Below are 16,466 nucleotides of genomic sequence, written 5' to 3' on the forward strand. Positions count from 1 at the left end.
AGACCATGTTCGCTTGATCGTATCAGCTATGCTTATCAGTCGTGATACAGTATTTTTTTTCTTATAACAAAACAGCATCAGCCGGCTTATAAGCCACAGAAATGATCTAAGCGAACAGGTGAAGATCTTCGTGAATGTCAAGTTAGCCTTATGTACTTACTACTAGTACATGTAGGTTTAAGGCTCAATCAATCTTACGGTAACAACCACACTAGTCTTTACTCCACAAGGTTTCACCGAGATGGGAATATGGGATGGGGCACATCTTTTACCATCGCACGCAAAGACAGGCCAAGCAGTAAAGTTCCTTTCTCACTCTCACCCTCTCTTGGAGTCGATGCCCCCACAGTTTACAGCGTGTGTGTGTGAGCTCCCGTCACATTTGCTTGCCTCTTCGTCCTGTACTGGCCATCACATGGATGAAGCCCCGCCATTTACTTCCTCGTATTTACCTGCAAGGATACAAAAGGCCCTAGTTATTGAACAAGTACTAGTACTAGTTCGCAGAAGTTACTCACGCAACGTACCGCCCCACACACAGTTATTTGCCTCATTGGCCTTCTTAATTAACCCCACACGTAGGCCATGTTCGACTTGCTAAAACTTGTCTCAATTGGTTGAAAATATTATTCTTGTTGAATTATTGTGAGAAAAAACATAGCTAAAAAAATAAGTTAAATAGTGCAGATTATAAGGTAAGCCGAACAAGGCCGTAATTGCTTGCCCATGACATGACTATGTACTCTCTCCATCCCTTGAAACAGTTCGTTCTGAGGGTTGGGAGCGTTTTCACAAATGAGTTTCACCTATAAGCTTCGATCGTTTCTGTGCTTTATAAGTTAGTTAATGTTGTTTTGCTATGAAAGAAAAACATTATATCATAACTAATAAATATGATTAATACGATCAACCTGGTCCACCGGTTCTTTACACGAGTTTGTCCCCGCATTAACGCAGCCCCCATCGTTTCAAGCGCATGCAGTCATGCATTAAGGCCTCCTCGTTTCTGGCGCGGGCCTGTTTGGACGCTGACTCCGTGCACCTCCGGCGCCAGGCAAAATGCCATTGCATGACAGGCAAAATGCCAATCAGCATGCAGTACCGTCGCTTGAGCTATCCAGCCTCCGTCAAGCTTGCCGCCATGCCTTCCTCAGAGGACATGACGCCGGAGGATAGTGAGTGTTCGGCTGCCATTGTAAACTTAGCGGCATGTTTGGAACGTAGGATTTTTACAGGAATCGTATATGAATTTCATATGAATCAGTTCAATTTCACAGAAAAAACGTAGGAATGGGAAAAAAATCCCACATTCCAAAGAGGCCTTAAGTCATGGTATAGTATTTTTCCCTTTCAACAAATCAATTGTATAAATCAGCACGACCGGTTTTACCAACAGGTGAAGAGAGCCACGGAGCTCGTGCCTGACTCCATGGCGCCGGAGCCGCTCGCGCCTGACTCCATGGCGCTGAGGACATGGAGCTCGTGGCTGACGGTAACGAGGATGGCTCCGTCGCGACCACAAAAATACAAGTACGCGCGCCTGCACAAATACGAGTACGCGTGCCATGCAAAAATCGCAAAAAAGAAAAAAGAAACCAGCAAGCGTGGGATCGAACCCGTGCCGCTTGCCCCAGAGCACAACTCGATAACCAGTCGGAAACGTGGAGTTATTTATTCATTGAGTGAATGCCCGACAGGCTACTTAATAAGGACAAACAAGAAAAAATAAACTCTAATTAACCCCTCTTTGGTATCCTAAATCATATCCAAAACTAAATTTTTTAAGGGACGGAGGGAGTATGAAATGAAATCGCTGGAAGAGAAAAAGGCCAAGCTATTACTATTTATTATGTCTTGCATGCAACAGCAGTACACCACGCCTTTTCCCTAAAACTTAAAGGTTGAGGCGAGCACATGACATGTGAGTTCACTCACTTCACACCAATGGCGATGAAAGGAAACCCAGACAGACCTATTTTCAAGAGGCAGGGCCCGTAGTAGGGCCTTTCGGTTTGATCAATCATACTACGTGTGGGGTTAGTAGTACCTCTGGTTGTGTAGATTTGAGATTCTGCTTTAACAACTCACTGCTACACCATCCGTGGTACGCGCTGTCAACTCACTACTGTCACTGTCATGGTCATAAAGGCCCCCTTCGGTTTACCCATATCGGTCTTGTTTGATTTTTTTAATTAGAATAGTATTTTTCTCTAACAACAATTCAGTTAAAATAGTATTTTTTCGTTGAAATTCTGGCAGCCCAACAAGACCGATAACAATAATAAAAACCCTAGAAAATGTTGTACCATAGCAGTATTATATATTCAAAAACTCCCAAAAGGAAATCTCTCAAAACTCATCCAAAGCCAAAAGAATGGATGAAAGGACTGGTGCTATTTAAGGGCCACCCCCCTAGTCCCTCAAAGAGCCACCACAGACACCCTGCCTCCCTCCCACCAGAAAAGCACACCCACCTTCTCTCTCCCTCTCCCTCTCTCCTCAAAACCAACAAGCATGTCCCCAACAATGCACACCAGCATCCACTCTCCCATCAGCAGGCTCTTCTTCTCCCCCAAACCCGAGTGCTGAGTTTTGTGCTGCTGCTGCTGGTGCGGCTGTGGGCATGGATCTCGGAGTCGTCGGGGATGTGATGGGGCTGCAGCAAGGCATCGCCATCACCGCGCCATCACCCAGGGACAGCGACCTGGGTCTTCTCAAGCGAGCAGCCCTCACCCAGGCAGTGGCTGCTGCTGCTGCTGCTCCCTACCCCATCCTTGATGAACAGAAGATGCTCAGGTTCTCCAAGGCGGCTCACACATTGCCCTCAGGTTTGGATGCCTCCTAAGTCCTCAACAACACATTTTCTTCCATCATGCCCATTCATTCTTCCTTCCTTTCATACGCACTGTAGAACCAAGATGTCGTGCCCATTCATTCCTTCCTTTCATACACACTGTAGAAGTAGAACCGAGATTCCATTTTGCATGTTCTTGGATGGATGGATATGTTATCTGCAAAAAAAAAAAAAAATGATAGACAGCGGCAGTAGTGTGTTTCCCTATTGTACTAGTAATGTTCAAAAAGAAAAGCAAAAGTCAAAAGGAGAACAGAGGTGCAGCATTCATGGAACTTGATGAGCTCTCATGAATGCTATGCTACATGGAGGGGCCTAGCGTGGCGGCCATAGGGATTTGCACAACGCTAGAGCTCTCCCTGGGCCCTGGGCCCCCCACAAGGCTGCCCTGTAAACATTTCAACTGCTTTTTAACCTTTACACTTTTGTCTTGGCGCTCCCTTCACCATGCACGTCCCTGGAGATAAGGTTGCTGTTTTGCTTCAGCATTTCAGATTTGGTAGACTAAATATTCTCCTTGTTTTTTTGGCCTCAAATATTCTCCTTGTTTCGTCATCATCTAGGCTTGGATTTTGGAGGCCTGAGCGAGCAGGCTTTCCTGCTGTGCAGGACCAAGAGGCCATTTACTCCCTCGCAGTGGATGGAGCTGGAGCACCAGGCTCTGATATACAAGTATCTCAATGCAAAGGCCCCCATACCTTCCAGCCTGCTCATTTCAATCAGCAAGAGCTTCAGATCATCCAATAGAGGTATGCATGCATGTTCTGAATCAGAAGACTAAGGTTCTCCACTTCAAAACTACTAGCACTTGCAATAGACCAAGATAGAAGAGAAATATTTATTTTGCACAAATGAATGCCTTATGCATATTCTGAATCAGAAAACTAAGGTTATCTACTTCAAAACTACTAGCACTTGCAATAAACCAAGATAGAAGAGAGATTACTTTGCACAAATGGATGCCTTTGTAGTGTTACATGGTAAATAAAAATGTTGGCAAATCTGTAGTGTCTGTAACTACCAAGTCATTAACTTAAATAGATGAATGTTATGGAACTACAAAGACATTACATTCAACTAGAGCCACACTAAAATCTTACCATCATTTTGTACCCAAACAATCATATGCCATAAAGAATAACCACAGTATTGCTTTGGATATAAATGTAATCAGAGCTTGACAAACTTCTCTAATGCAGTGAGTTGGAGGCCTCTCTATCAAGGCTACACAAATGCAGACTCTGACCCAGAGCCTGGAAGATGCCGACGGACAGATGGAAAGAAGTGGCGATGCTCCAAGGAGGCAATGGCTGATCACAAGTACTGTGAGCGGCACATCAACAGAAACCGCCACCGTTCAAGAAAGCCTGTGGAAAACCAACCCAAGAAGACCACCAAGGAGGTGCCTGCTGCTGCTGCTGGCTCATTGCCATGTGCTGGGCCACAAGGTAGCTTGAAGAAGGCAAAAGTTAATGACTCCAAGCCAGGCACTGTCAGCTATTGGACAGATAGTTTAAACAGGTAAATACTATATTCTTCCACCAGAGTCATCTCCTTATATGAGGCACCCTATTTTAGCATCATATCTGGATAATAAAATCCCAACTTAATACTTGTGCATCCTATTAACAGCATCGATGATGTTACATTTTGGAATAGTATTAGTATGTTACATTCTGGAAAAGTGTTAGTATGTTATGGTTCTATATAAGATTATTTTGATTTTAGTTGCCACTTAGCAGTCATAATAATTCCCATTTCTAAAACCTTCTCATTTTCAGGACAATGCTGAGCAGAGAGAAAGCAAACCAACCGACGGAAGACAACACTTTGCTGCTTAATTCTACGAATAGCCAACCCACCCTGTCCCTGCACTCTCAACTGAAGCAGCAGAACAAACCAGATAAGTTAGGTCCCACACTGGAAAATGAGTCAGACACAATATTGAAAGCCTGGGGAGGCAACCAGCCTAGCCACAAGACCATTTCCTCCACACAGCGCCATGACGCTGACTCCCTCCAATCAGTCCTTCAAAATTTCAGCCTAGCCCAGAATGAGAAAATGGAGTCAGAAAAGAACAAATATTCTGATTCCATGCTAGTTTCATCGACTTTCTATTCTGCAGACGGTCCACGATCTACCTGCCTTACACCTAACATGACACAAGTGCAGCAGGATTGCATATCAAGCTCTTGGGAGATGCCTCAAGGTGGACCTCTAGGCGAGATCTTAACAAACTCCAAGAATAGTGAGGACTTAAGCAAGTGTGAATCAAGGTCATATGGTTGGTTATTGAATCTTGACCATGCACCATGATTCCTCAATCCATGGAGAGCTTGACATAGATATCTCACCATGGAAGCAAACAATGGTCAGAAAAAGAAGGTTCAAATGACCACATTGTTTACCCCATGCATGCTCGCTATCTACATTTGTATTTCTGTTTTGTAGTATTTAGCTAGTTGAATTATCAGTTCTTCTGAATCTGGCTGTATCTTAAACAAATTCTAGTTTGCATCAGATGATATCTTGCTTGCTATATGTTTCATGTTTAACTTTCAACAGGAACTTCAGAGATCCATTTTGATCAACAGAAAACTGTTTGAAGAACCAGCTCTAGTAAGCAAGGTTCCAAAGAACTACTTTAGTTATGGACATTTTTCTCACTTTTTTTGGACATGCAGGAGAGCTGCATCATCATTATATTAAATCAAATAAGAGTTTAGAAACCCTGGTTACACCCCAGACACACCCTTAATTATATTTATCTCATGGACTACTGAAATATAGATTTAACGCATGAAGATAAACATGTAACTGTCATTGCAGACATTGAGGTCATTTGACCTTCACAATGGCTGCAAGGTAGGGTTAGATTTGACAGGAATAACACAGTACCATTTGTAGGAAACCCTTTGATAAGTCACAAAACTAACTACTGCAACCGCACAGTTATTCATTTCATATAGAGAACTTTAAGAGTGCATTTCCAAAAACAAACCTGCCGGGGTTCCAAACATAACTCCTGCTCAATGGCTATACCGATATATGGGATTCATGTATGATAATTCGAACCGTGGCCTCGGTAGGAACAGCAGCCAGGTGGCCACAAAAGGACCCATGTTCATGTATGACAATTCGATGGCCACAAAAGAATCCAAGTTCATGTATGACAGTTCGATGCAAGATTGCAAGAAAAGGATCCATGACCGCTCATACTGAGTCACTGACATGATCATCCAGAACAGCTATGATGACATCTCCGCGCGTCTACCTGGCGCTTTTATTAGCCTGTACTCAAAACCAGCGAATGGGGAAATATTCACCTGTACTCAAAATGCATCTCCGCGCGTCTACCTGGCGCTTTTATTAGCCGCCTTGCATGCAAGCGAAGCCCTATTGGCGGCAATTAATACCTCACTGAGCGATGATTGATGCAGTCAGTCAGTGCCCACGATTATTCCTGATAGAAGGATCATGGCACTCCGGAAGCATTCTGAGAATGCAAAAGACTGATAAGCAGTGCAGAGCAATTTATCCATCTTGAGAACTAGCCAAAAATCACAACAGACAGGTAACAACTAGCATCATTTTGGAGAGTATTGTCACCATAAGTGAATAAAGAAATCAAAACTAAGCTAAACAAAACTCAAATAAGCCAGGGACAACAGAAAAAGGTCATACTTTTCGTGCGAAGCATAAAGATAGGTAATACTGATATCTCATCCAGAAAATATGGTCCTTGAATAAATCAAGTCTCAACATCGAGAAACGAACATTTTTGTTATCACAGCCACCCTAGAAAACATACTCATCTGCGCTGGCTCAGACACGCATAAAGGTCATCAAAGTTTGGAACTTGGAAAAAATCAAGTATCAGGATCGAGAAACGTATGTTTTCGTCATCCCAGCCATGCCAGATGAGCCAAAGACACTACTAAGAAATCCAATCGACACACATAAATACAAGATGAAATATATCCCTTTGTCATTTATCCTGTCAACTGCAGATAAAAGGATATTTGCACCCTGATCATCCCACGACCAATATCAAATAAACAATAGTGCAAAATCCTTAGTAGAGCAAAAGTTTCAAGAACACAAAGGATCAGACACGAAACCGCCTCTGCCAGGAAGTAACCAGCAGGAATAAAAATTGAGGATGAAAAGATCAGCAGAAAGGTTGGTAAACAGGGACTCTGCATTGCATTGGCTCAGACACGCACAAATAAGGTCATCACGATTTGATCCTTAAATGGCATTAAGAATCATAATCAACCAAATAACCTTTTTGTCATCACTGCCATGCAACAGCAGCAGAGGCAGATCTACTCATCACCAGGTCCCAACTAACATTGATTGAAGAGAAAAAAATGGCTACAACATAGAGCTGCAGCAATCAAATTGATGTGCGAGGGTGCGTAACCAGAAGCCCATCGTTTATACGGGCTGCGGCTATTAGAGCCCCAGATTGATCTGGGAGCGGCTGGAAGAAGGACACCATGGCCATCGAATCTAGAAACCACAGCTCCTCGTAAATGACCAACCTCCCATTAATAAATAGGTGGAGGAAAAATTCAAGCAAGAAAAGAAAGTGTGATCAACACGACAAACTCTCGATCTCAGCAATCTAGAGAAGGCAATATCTATCCAAATCGATAGGCTGCGATGACGAACTGAGAGCAAAGAGGAGGGCGTTGGGACAGATTAGGTCAACGCGCATGTGTTTTGGGGTCGAAATAAGAGAAACTCAAAGAGCATCCATAAAACTTGGATAAAAAACAACTCTCCAAAAAAAAATTGACCCCCAAAATACAACCGTACCACAGCAGCTACCCAAAATACCATTTTTTGAAACTGCCATGTCATTAGTTATTTTCATCGAGTTTCTCCTGACTTCATCGGATTGCAAGGTTCAGAGCCATTTCCCGTCGTACCACCCATGTGCCGGCCACAGAGCAGTCGTCAAGCCAGCCAAGGCCAGCAGCATCCAGCCGCCCAGGCCGGACATGATGCAGGGAGGTAGCCGTGGCAGTTGCCAGTCAACCAGGAAAATTGGCTGCCAGCCAGGAAGGAGGCTTCAAGTGCCATTGATTAAACCAGATTTTCAGCGTTTGAACATAACAATTTGTAGCGGAATAACTCAGTTTCCTGGTAGTGGTAGCATGACCAGTGCCGAAACATAAGCTAAAAGGCAATTCATCATTCATTTTTCAGAAGCAACATATGAATGGGGAAACCCCCAGGGTAAAGGGGCAGTAAAATGAAGACAACATGACACACTCAGATTGGCAACAGGTAGGTAATAGGTAGCTGTGCGACTGTGAGAACATTAAATTGTCAAGTTAATCAAATTCAGAATTAGTAAAGTAAACTATGCTAATAGGTAGTAGTAGTACATTCCAACATTACTACATAGGCAGTAGTACTGCTCATTGTCTGACAAAGGGAACTGAAAGTAACATAACCCTACTAGCCACTGGAAGTTGGAGAAAGTTGTTCTGGGAAAATACCAGATTTTCTCATAACCTTTAGTTATCTTAATCAACTAAATTTGCATTGCCACAATGAGCACGACAAAAACAGAACATGTTAAGATATTGTAAAGGCAGCAGATATATTGCAAGATCACTACACCGCTGAACCCTGACATATTTAGTTTTGCTAGAACCATTTATTCAGTACTGATCATGATGCTTGCTCAACACTTGCCCTGCACTTTCCGATTACATAAAAAATTGCATTGCCCTGACCTACCCTATTCTGTAACATATAGTGACACCACCTCATAAGAATGCTAATTAGTACGCAACACAAACGCGGAAGTAATCAGTTGCAAGTACAGAAGTACTCACCAGTACATTGAAGCCATTTCCAACTCAAATGCACCATCATCGTCTACAATGATGTAGCTGAATGTCAAACACGCAGACACAGGAAACTCACAGGAGGAGATCAACGCAGCAGGGTGGCTCCCATAGCAGTGTAGCACGTAGGTGAGGGGAACTCGTCGTCACCGCCTTCTTGGGACATCGCATCCGGAGCAACTTATGCAGTGGCAGGCCGTTGACGCTACTAGGACCTGCCGTCTGCGACGGAAAGGATCCGCCGCCGCCGAGGGCCTGGGAATAGGGATCGACTTGCCGGCGCCGCGATTGGGTTCTCCCCGGGCCATGGGCGGCGGAATCGCTTCACGGGGATGCGCCGACATGGCGTCCCTACAGAAATGGCGGCACGCGACGGGGGGAACGGGAACGCGGCAGTCGGCGGGCCGCGCGGGAGACGGATGAAGACGGCCTTCGGCGCGCGCGGGAAAGGAGCGCCGTGCTCCTCGCGCTCGCAGGACAGAGCGGAGCTGGATCTCCACCTCTAGCTAGCGAGGATTGCAGGAGGCGGCTTGTAGTCGAGTGCCAGTGAGAATATTCTAGAAGGAACTGGGAACCCTACCTGATTTTTGCTGGGCTTTCTGATCTGGAATTTGTACTGCTTAGACATACGGCCCAATAAGCCCACGAGTTAAACTTCCTCATTGCTGGGCTTTCTGATCTGGAATTTGTACTGCTTAGACATACGGCCCAGTAAGACCACGAGTTAAACTTCCTCATTGAGTATGATGCGAATTCTGGATTTTCTTTTTTCCTTCCAAATCTACAATTCAACGGCATCCCCTCAAGAAAAAAACAACAATTCAACGGCATCAATTTTCAAGATAGTGTTAGTAGTATTGTTGCATCATCGTATGATACGAATTCTGCATTTTCTTTTTTTCTTCTATAATTAATAAATCTACAACTCAAGGTTTTGCCACAAATTTATAGTATAGGAATGCTCTGCATCATTGTTGACTCCAATTCCGTATTTTCTTTTTCCTTGTAAATTCTAAATTTACAAATCATGTTTTTGGCACAAAATTATAGAAGGAAAAAACTGAAGCAATGTGTTGATACGGATTCTAGTTTTTATTTCCCTTCTAAATCTACAAGTCAAGTTTTTAGCACAAATTTATTTATATAACAAGAATATTGCTTCACGTTTAAAATTACACAAAAATAGATTTTCAGAAAGATGTCTACTCAGACTTTTGAGAAAAACGTCAACATTTGTCAGCTCATTTAGCAAAGAACATAGAGTGGTGGTTGGTTGGATATTCAAGAGAAGTAATTTAATCGTTCGAATTTTGATGAACCTCGAGAAATTTATGGAATAAAGAATAAGAACAAAGGAAACATAACTTAAGATAATGTTAGTATCTAGTATCACCGTATGGCAGTTTGAGTATGAAGCCATGGACTTTGTCGTATTTGCTTCAGGTTTTGTTGAGGTTACTAGGTGGTTGGATGCTTGGTTATAATTATGATTGTTGAAGCCTTCCGCTTCCTAATCCTAAAACAGATACGTATAGTATACTATTACCAATTTAACTTTTTACCAGATCGAAAATGACTATAATGAAAAGAAAAAAATTAGAGGTTGCTGGGCAGTTGGGATGCCGGATGCGTGGATCCCTTGGATGGACAAAAGAAAAACACTGCTAGTAAAATACAGTACATCATCAGAAACTAGAAAGCAGAGCCTGTAAAATCTGAAGAACACCCCAACCTCAACGGCGGATCATCCGAAGCATGTGCATCTGGAAAATGCATCTGGAAAATATTATATTGCCACGCGAGGAAAACTAGCCACAATATCAGATTAGAAAAAGACTGCAACTTGACAGTTTGATTCACTGTCCCTGCATGCCTTAACTCATGCAAACTGATCCATAGCTAAAGGTGGACGGTGTAACGAGGAACACTGGATCTAAATGACAGTTGCGCTCGGCGCGAAAACCTGGGAAAATCATAGACGCCAAAAAAAAAACTAAAAAAAGACAGGATTGAGAAAGCGAGAAATTCAGCGCATGCATGTGCGAGGCGCGTATAACCCAAGAACCCATATTTTCACCCGGCCAAGGCTATGTAAACCTCGTCGAATCGATCTGGGAGCGTCGGGGCCACTGGAGCCGCGGCCATCGAATACGGAAGCCGCGGCCTGTGGATGTGACCAAGCTCCCTTTCATTAAAAATTAAAATCAAATAAGGGGCGAAACGAAACCCTCGAGAAAACGCAAATGAGGAAACTAGTATATATAGAGATTAATTTCAGGAACGGAAACTGGAGGGAGAGGTCGCCACGAGCGCGGATCGAGAGAGATCTGCACCGCAGCAAGGGGATCTGAGGATTTTGGTGGGGGAACAGAAATTGCATGCGGATTTGGGGGCCGTCCGCGTCACGAAGACTCCTTCCTTTCTTGGATGGGTCTGGCCGTCTGGGGTCCTGCCCTGCCTGTCCTCGTATATAGGCAGCCGTTCCACCTGGCAGGGCGACGGGAACGGGAACGGGATCGTGACGTCATCATCATGTGGTCTCGTTCAGATTGTTTCTGATGCATTCTGGCCTGTTTAACGGGTCCGCGTAACTGAACTGGTGGCCCAGGCCAGTTTTTTTTTTTTGGCCCAGCGAGGCCCGAGGCCACTTTGCCGCGAGGCGAGAGAGGACCACGCCCAGGCCAGTTTTTTTTTTTTTGGCCCAGCGAGGCCCGAGGCCACTTTGCCGCGAGGCGAGAGAGGACCACGCAGAGGTCGCCACGCAAGGACGATTCTGCGTTAGGAACAGAATCGTCCATCAGCCGTGGAGGCCGACGAGATACTGCGCGTGTGGGATGCTAGCATTAACATGTGCTAGAAACCAAATCGGGATACCGCACGTGTGGGATGCTAGCGTGCATTAACATGTGCTAAAAACCAAATCGGGCAAAATCACATTATTTGTTCGTCAGCTGCGGAGTCAAGAGTCGTGGGCAAAAGAGAGCAACAACCCTCTCAGCCATGGGGATTTCAGGTTGCCAACCGAGTCGAGAAAAGAATGACGTGGCTAGTGTTAAGGAAATCGAATTTGTTGCGCGGCATGGCTCCTCCATTGAGGGATTGAGTTCACCGGACCTTTGGGGAGGGCAATCTTGTGGTTGCAGCTAGCAATGATGGCGGGTCGTTGGAGGGGTCATATGGCCCTACCAACCATGAGACAGGTGGAGGATATCTAGGGTCGAAAGCATTATATAGAAGAGTTTTGTAGCATCCGATATAATTATTCTACCATTTTCTATTGTTTCTATTTTTAGTAAAACGTAAATGCTGTCATTTTGTTATTTTAGCACAACCGCTTTTATTGTTTTTTCAAATGAGTATATCTTCATAAATATGGGAAAATAATCCTAGAGAACCAATGGATGGCAAAGGTGGCATCCGCGTCATAACAACACTGGTGTAATAGGGTTAGCATTATAGCAGGAACCACTGGAGGCGGTTAAGGGTAGGTTCAAGGGCAGGAAATTAAAGGAGTTAGTGGACGACTAGGCAGACACATGGTGATATAGGCCACTGGCAGTGGCCGAGGTCGGGCAACGTTTTAGAATGGATTGGAAAAGAAAGTGTTGGACCAAGATAAAACCTTCAGCGGTTACATTGACTCTAGTTGCTCAAGTGACATATAACATCCCACGCTGCCTTGCTCCACTCCAATGATACCCTCGCTCTCTCGCTGCTGCTAACCACCATGTTCTTCCATTCCGGCTCTCGGCCGATTTCAACGTTGTATCATCCTTCTGCCACTAGGGGTTTCTTTGGACCTCAATGCACCTCTCATCCCACATGCACAACCCGATGCGGACCACCTCCATCATTATTTTGGTGACCTCCTAGAGACCCATTTACATGTTGAATAATAACGAGAATTGCACTTAAATGTAAAATAATAAAATAAATTATTCAAAATCAATATTAAATTGCATAAAGTATAACTCTACCTAATATTAAGAGCAAACAGTTTCTTCCAATTCATTTTTTATACGAAAAAACTACTCCCACGTCCTCCATGTCCCATATGCGATCTAGAATCATGACTTGTGCTCATATGAGTTAGAATAACTCGTATCCAAATGATGGTGTTGTTGCCACGAAAATTGATCAGGTATATAGTCCAATTCTAAGATGCTAGTAATTTGTAAATTCCAACGGCTACGACAATCCTAATAACCATAGTTGCGTGGTTATGTGGGTGAGAGAATGAGCTTTGGGTTGGATTTATAGGAACGCTAATGCTCCACTACGGGCGTCCGTCTCATGTCCGTCCGTTTGGACGCTACTAGTTGGGCCTGCGGACCGGCCCATAGGCCTGCTCCTCTCACCCATGGTTTCTAAAAAAGAGAGAGCGGCATTTCCCCCATCTTGCATTGGCTCCACCGCGTCGCCCGCCCTTCGCTCGCCATCTTCGTCATTGGGGCTGCTCGACGCGGGCAGCAAACCCGCTGACCGACAATCCTAATAACCATAGTTACTTCGCGACTGCCGCTCACCAATGGAGAGGGAGACCGCAGCCGCTCAACCGCCGCTGCCGCCTCCACCACGTGGGCCGGACGCCTGGTTGGCGCCCAGGAAGACCTCTGCCTCCACCTGCTCAGCTCACCAGCGTGCAGCTCACGGCAGCCCGAGCGGAACCTGCCCGCACACATCTCGCACTCGCCTAACCAGTTTTCCGCGGCTGAGGCGAAACTCACCCGCGCACAGTTTGCGACAGCCGGGATAGAACTCCACACGCTAACGAGGCTCCATTCTCCTAAGCAGCAAGAAGATGTTGCGCTGAAACCACATGTTACAAGCGCATGTTTTAAGTGTTTCAAATATTTTAGAGATATGTGCAAGTATTTTATATCGATGTTGCAAAAGTAGGAGGGTGTTTGGATTCATTGGGCTAACCTTTAGCCGTGTCACATTGGATATTTGGATGGCAACTAGGTAGACTAAATATAAGCTAATTATGAAACTAATTGCAGAAGCCTTGGGTTAATTCGCGAGACGAATCTATTAAGCCTAATTAATCTATGATTAGAACATGTTTACTGTAGCTACACATCATCTGTGGAATTAGTTTTGTAATTAGCCTATGTTTAATACTTCTAATTGGTATCAAACATGTGATGTGACAGGGCTAAAGTTTAGCCTAGGGTATCCAAACACCCCTGATCGGGATTTTGCACATGTTGAAATAGTGTGCTATCAAGTGTATGTCCTAAATATTTCATCTGCTTCAGACGTTGTTTCATCTGGATGTTGCAAAAGTAGATCTGGATGTTGCATATACTACATGTTGCAAATGTATGTTTCAAGTGTTTTATATGTATGTTGCAAGTGTTTTATCTGGATGTTGCATATGTTTTGCAATGCCTATACACACATGTTTTCCTGGTGTTTTAGACGTATGTTGTAGAGTGTTTCGTCTACATGTTGCAAAAATAAATCTAGCGTTGCACATGTTGCAGTGGCACCCAGTTGCAGCAGCCGAGCGTGGGAGTGGAGGAGGCGTGAGTGGCAGGCGCAGGAAAACATAGTGGGCACAGATCGAGATGCGGCCCCGCGTGGGCCGTGGGAAATGGAAAGGCACAGGCGTGCGGATGGGCGTAACGGCACGTGTACGTGGGGGCGCGGGCCTGACCCATATACGCCCTGTTCTATTGGGCTTTCGACTGATAAGCAATGGTTAAAAGTACTGTTGACTGATTTAGTGTAAAAAAAATACTGTTCGTTGGCTGAAAAAGTACTAAGCCAAATAAGCATAAGCACAAGCAAATAGGGTGATAGAAATCTTATGATAGTAGGATCTCACATCAGTCACTCCACGCTGACCGCAGACGGTAGACGCTGATGACATTCCAACACTGGAACCCCAATTTGTCTCCATAATACTCGTTGGCCTGCCGAACAATTTCTGTAGGCATGGAAGTCACGGCCCTTGCGTTTTGACTCTAACCTAGCGTTCAGGTCATAACCATTATTCATTCTCCGGCGGACAAGATAATGGTCCGCCGTAGAACCCGTTCATCACACGTTGACGTGGTTACTTTACAAGTATCTGAATGAATCAAGTCCAATATATATTAGTAGATATATAAGTAAGATTTTGCGTACTGCACTGTAACTATTGTACGTGTGCCTAACTGCCGATATACAGAAACAGATACCAGTCCGCGTACAGGTACCAAACTGATACTCACCCAAAAGAGAGATCCAACAAAAAAAACAACTGTGGTGCGGCATACCGGCAGCCGTTAGATGGTCGGACGCGGCAAGCATGCCTGCCGGCTGCCGATCGATCGGTGCAGTCTGTTAGCCACTGAGCTCAAAAGCGATCCGTGTGTCTGTTCAGTTGGAGCCACCATCCCCCAGATCATCAGCAAAAGCGCGCGAGAGGAAAAACCGACGCAACAACGCTTGCAGGAAACGACGCGCACGGCCGGCGGCCACCACTTCTGATTTCTGAACCCCGTCGCCATCGGCGGATGCCCACCCTGCCTGCCTGCCTTCTGCTGCTGCTGCTGCTGCTGCTGCTATAAAGCTCCAAGAAGCCCGTCGCATCTCTTGCTCACGGCTTCCCCGCAGATCTCGTACATACGTTTTCCCTGTCGCGTTGCTACAGCCTGCTGCTGCTCTCTTGGCCTCCTTCGCCCCCATCCCTTTGGTGCTTGCTCTTCAATCTTCACTCTGTTCTGCTGCTGGTCAAGCTTATTGATCGCTCGCGTGTGATCGAACTCCAGGAGTTTCCGACGACAACGACGGCATGAAGCCGGAAGCTGTGGCGGCGTCCAAGTCCGGCAGCAGCAGAAGGAGCAGCAGTACGGTGGCCTTCTCATGGGAGCATGAGCCCGGGGTGTCGAAACAGAGACACCCGGAGGCCAAGAAGACCGCCGCTGCTGCGCCCCGCGCGGAGGCTGTCGGCAGGAGGACGCTGGCGAGCGCTAAGAAGCAGACGCCGGCGCCGGTGCCTGCGGCTGTGACTGTGACCGCGCACCCGCACCGGCATCGCCTGCGCGTGCCTCCACCTCCAGGAGGGCCGGGTGCGCCCGCCGCCTCGCCGCCGGGGAGGAGAAATCCGAGGAGCCGCCGCGTCAGGCCGGCGGACGATCCCTTCCTTGCAGCTTACCTGGCCTGCACGGAGGACGGCGGGAGATACTACAGGGGCCCCCAGAAGCTGCTTGGCTGGGCCGGGCTTGGGCTCGGCCACGGTCTTGGGATGCGTGGGCTTGGGCTCTCTTGCAAGAGCTCGTGTGGGGCCGTGGAGGAGTGCGTCGTCAGGCTGGCTAAGATTCCTGGACTCAACGAGGATTGAACCCTGCCCTATGTTTTTTTTCTTGTGATTTTCAATCACTTGCTGTTTGTCGGTGTTTCGATTAAACACCAACGAGTAAATTTGTGTTATTATGCGTCTGGCCCGGATGGTGTGCTAAAAAGACACAAGGTTTATACTGGTTCAGACAGAATGTCCCTACGTCCAGTTCGTGGCTGCTGCTCGTGTCATTTGCACTGAAAAGTTCGTAGTAGGGGTTACAAAAGGACGAGAGAGGGACAAGTCCCAAGTCTCTGATGGAAATGTTGAATGGACGCAGAGAGCTCGGTTGCTGCTCAGCTGTATGCTCGAGGTTTGAGCCTAGTGGTTCTGTTGTGGTGTGTTGAATCGATCCGTCTCCCTAGTGGGGTGCCTTGTTTTCCCTTTTATAGGTCAAGGGAGAGCATGGATTATA

The 16,466-nt window shown here is 45.7% G+C and overlaps 2 protein-coding genes and 2 non-coding genes across 4 annotated transcripts; 2 read left to right on the top strand and 2 right to left on the bottom strand.

The window, feature by feature from the left end:
- Positions 1–2,299: 2,299 nt before the first annotated feature.
- LOC136544230 (growth-regulating factor 9-like) lies at positions 2,300–10,364 on the top strand. Its single transcript, XM_066536481.1, has 4 exons — positions 2,300–2,828; positions 3,418–3,603; positions 4,054–4,375; positions 4,636–10,364. Exons 1-4 carry the CDS (start codon positions 2,624–2,626, stop codon positions 5,168–5,170), a joined length of 1,248 nt encoding a protein of 415 aa, XP_066392578.1. The 5' UTR covers positions 2,300–2,623; the 3' UTR covers positions 5,171–10,364.
- Positions 6,675–6,768, bottom strand: LOC136512433 (small nucleolar RNA snoR126). Its single transcript, XR_010773089.1, has one exon. It is a non-coding gene; the product is annotated as a small nucleolar RNA snoR126 (small nucleolar RNA).
- Positions 7,064–7,160, bottom strand: LOC136512447 (small nucleolar RNA snoR126). The gene has a single exon (XR_010773092.1). It is a non-coding gene; the product is annotated as a small nucleolar RNA snoR126 (small nucleolar RNA).
- A 4,971-nt stretch (positions 10,365–15,335) lies between the features above and the next one.
- Positions 15,336–16,143, top strand: LOC136473048 (uncharacterized). Its single transcript, XM_066470750.1, has 2 exons — positions 15,336–15,406; positions 15,483–16,143. Exon 2 carries the CDS (start codon positions 15,506–15,508, stop codon positions 16,052–16,054), a length of 549 nt encoding a protein of 182 aa, XP_066326847.1. The 5' UTR covers positions 15,336–15,406; positions 15,483–15,505; the 3' UTR covers positions 16,055–16,143.
- Positions 16,144–16,466: the final 323 nt, after the last annotated feature.

This window comes from Miscanthus floridulus, chromosome 1 (genome assembly GCF_019320115.1).
Source record: "Miscanthus floridulus cultivar M001 chromosome 1, ASM1932011v1, whole genome shotgun sequence".
In the NCBI taxonomy this organism is placed as follows: domain Eukaryota; kingdom Viridiplantae; phylum Streptophyta; class Magnoliopsida; order Poales; family Poaceae; genus Miscanthus; species Miscanthus floridulus.

What these genes read in the sequence shown, in the direction of transcription:
- LOC136544230 (XM_066536481.1), top strand. Translation starts at nt 2,624, where the DNA reads ATGGATCTCGGAGTCGTCGGGGATGTGATGGGGCTGCAGCAAGGCATC. An exon ending in CTTCAGATCATCCAATAGAG is followed by an intron (nt 3,604 to 4,053) that starts GTATGCATGCAT and finishes TCTCTAATGCAG; the next exon opens with TGAGTTGGAGGCCTCTCTAT. An exon ending in TGGACAGATAGTTTAAACAG is followed by an intron (nt 4,376 to 4,635) that starts GTAAATACTATA and finishes TCTCATTTTCAG; the next exon opens with GACAATGCTGAGCAGAGAGA.
- LOC136473048 (XM_066470750.1), top strand. Translation starts at nt 15,506, where the DNA reads ATGAAGCCGGAAGCTGTGGCGGCGTCCAAGTCCGGCAGCAGCAGAAGG.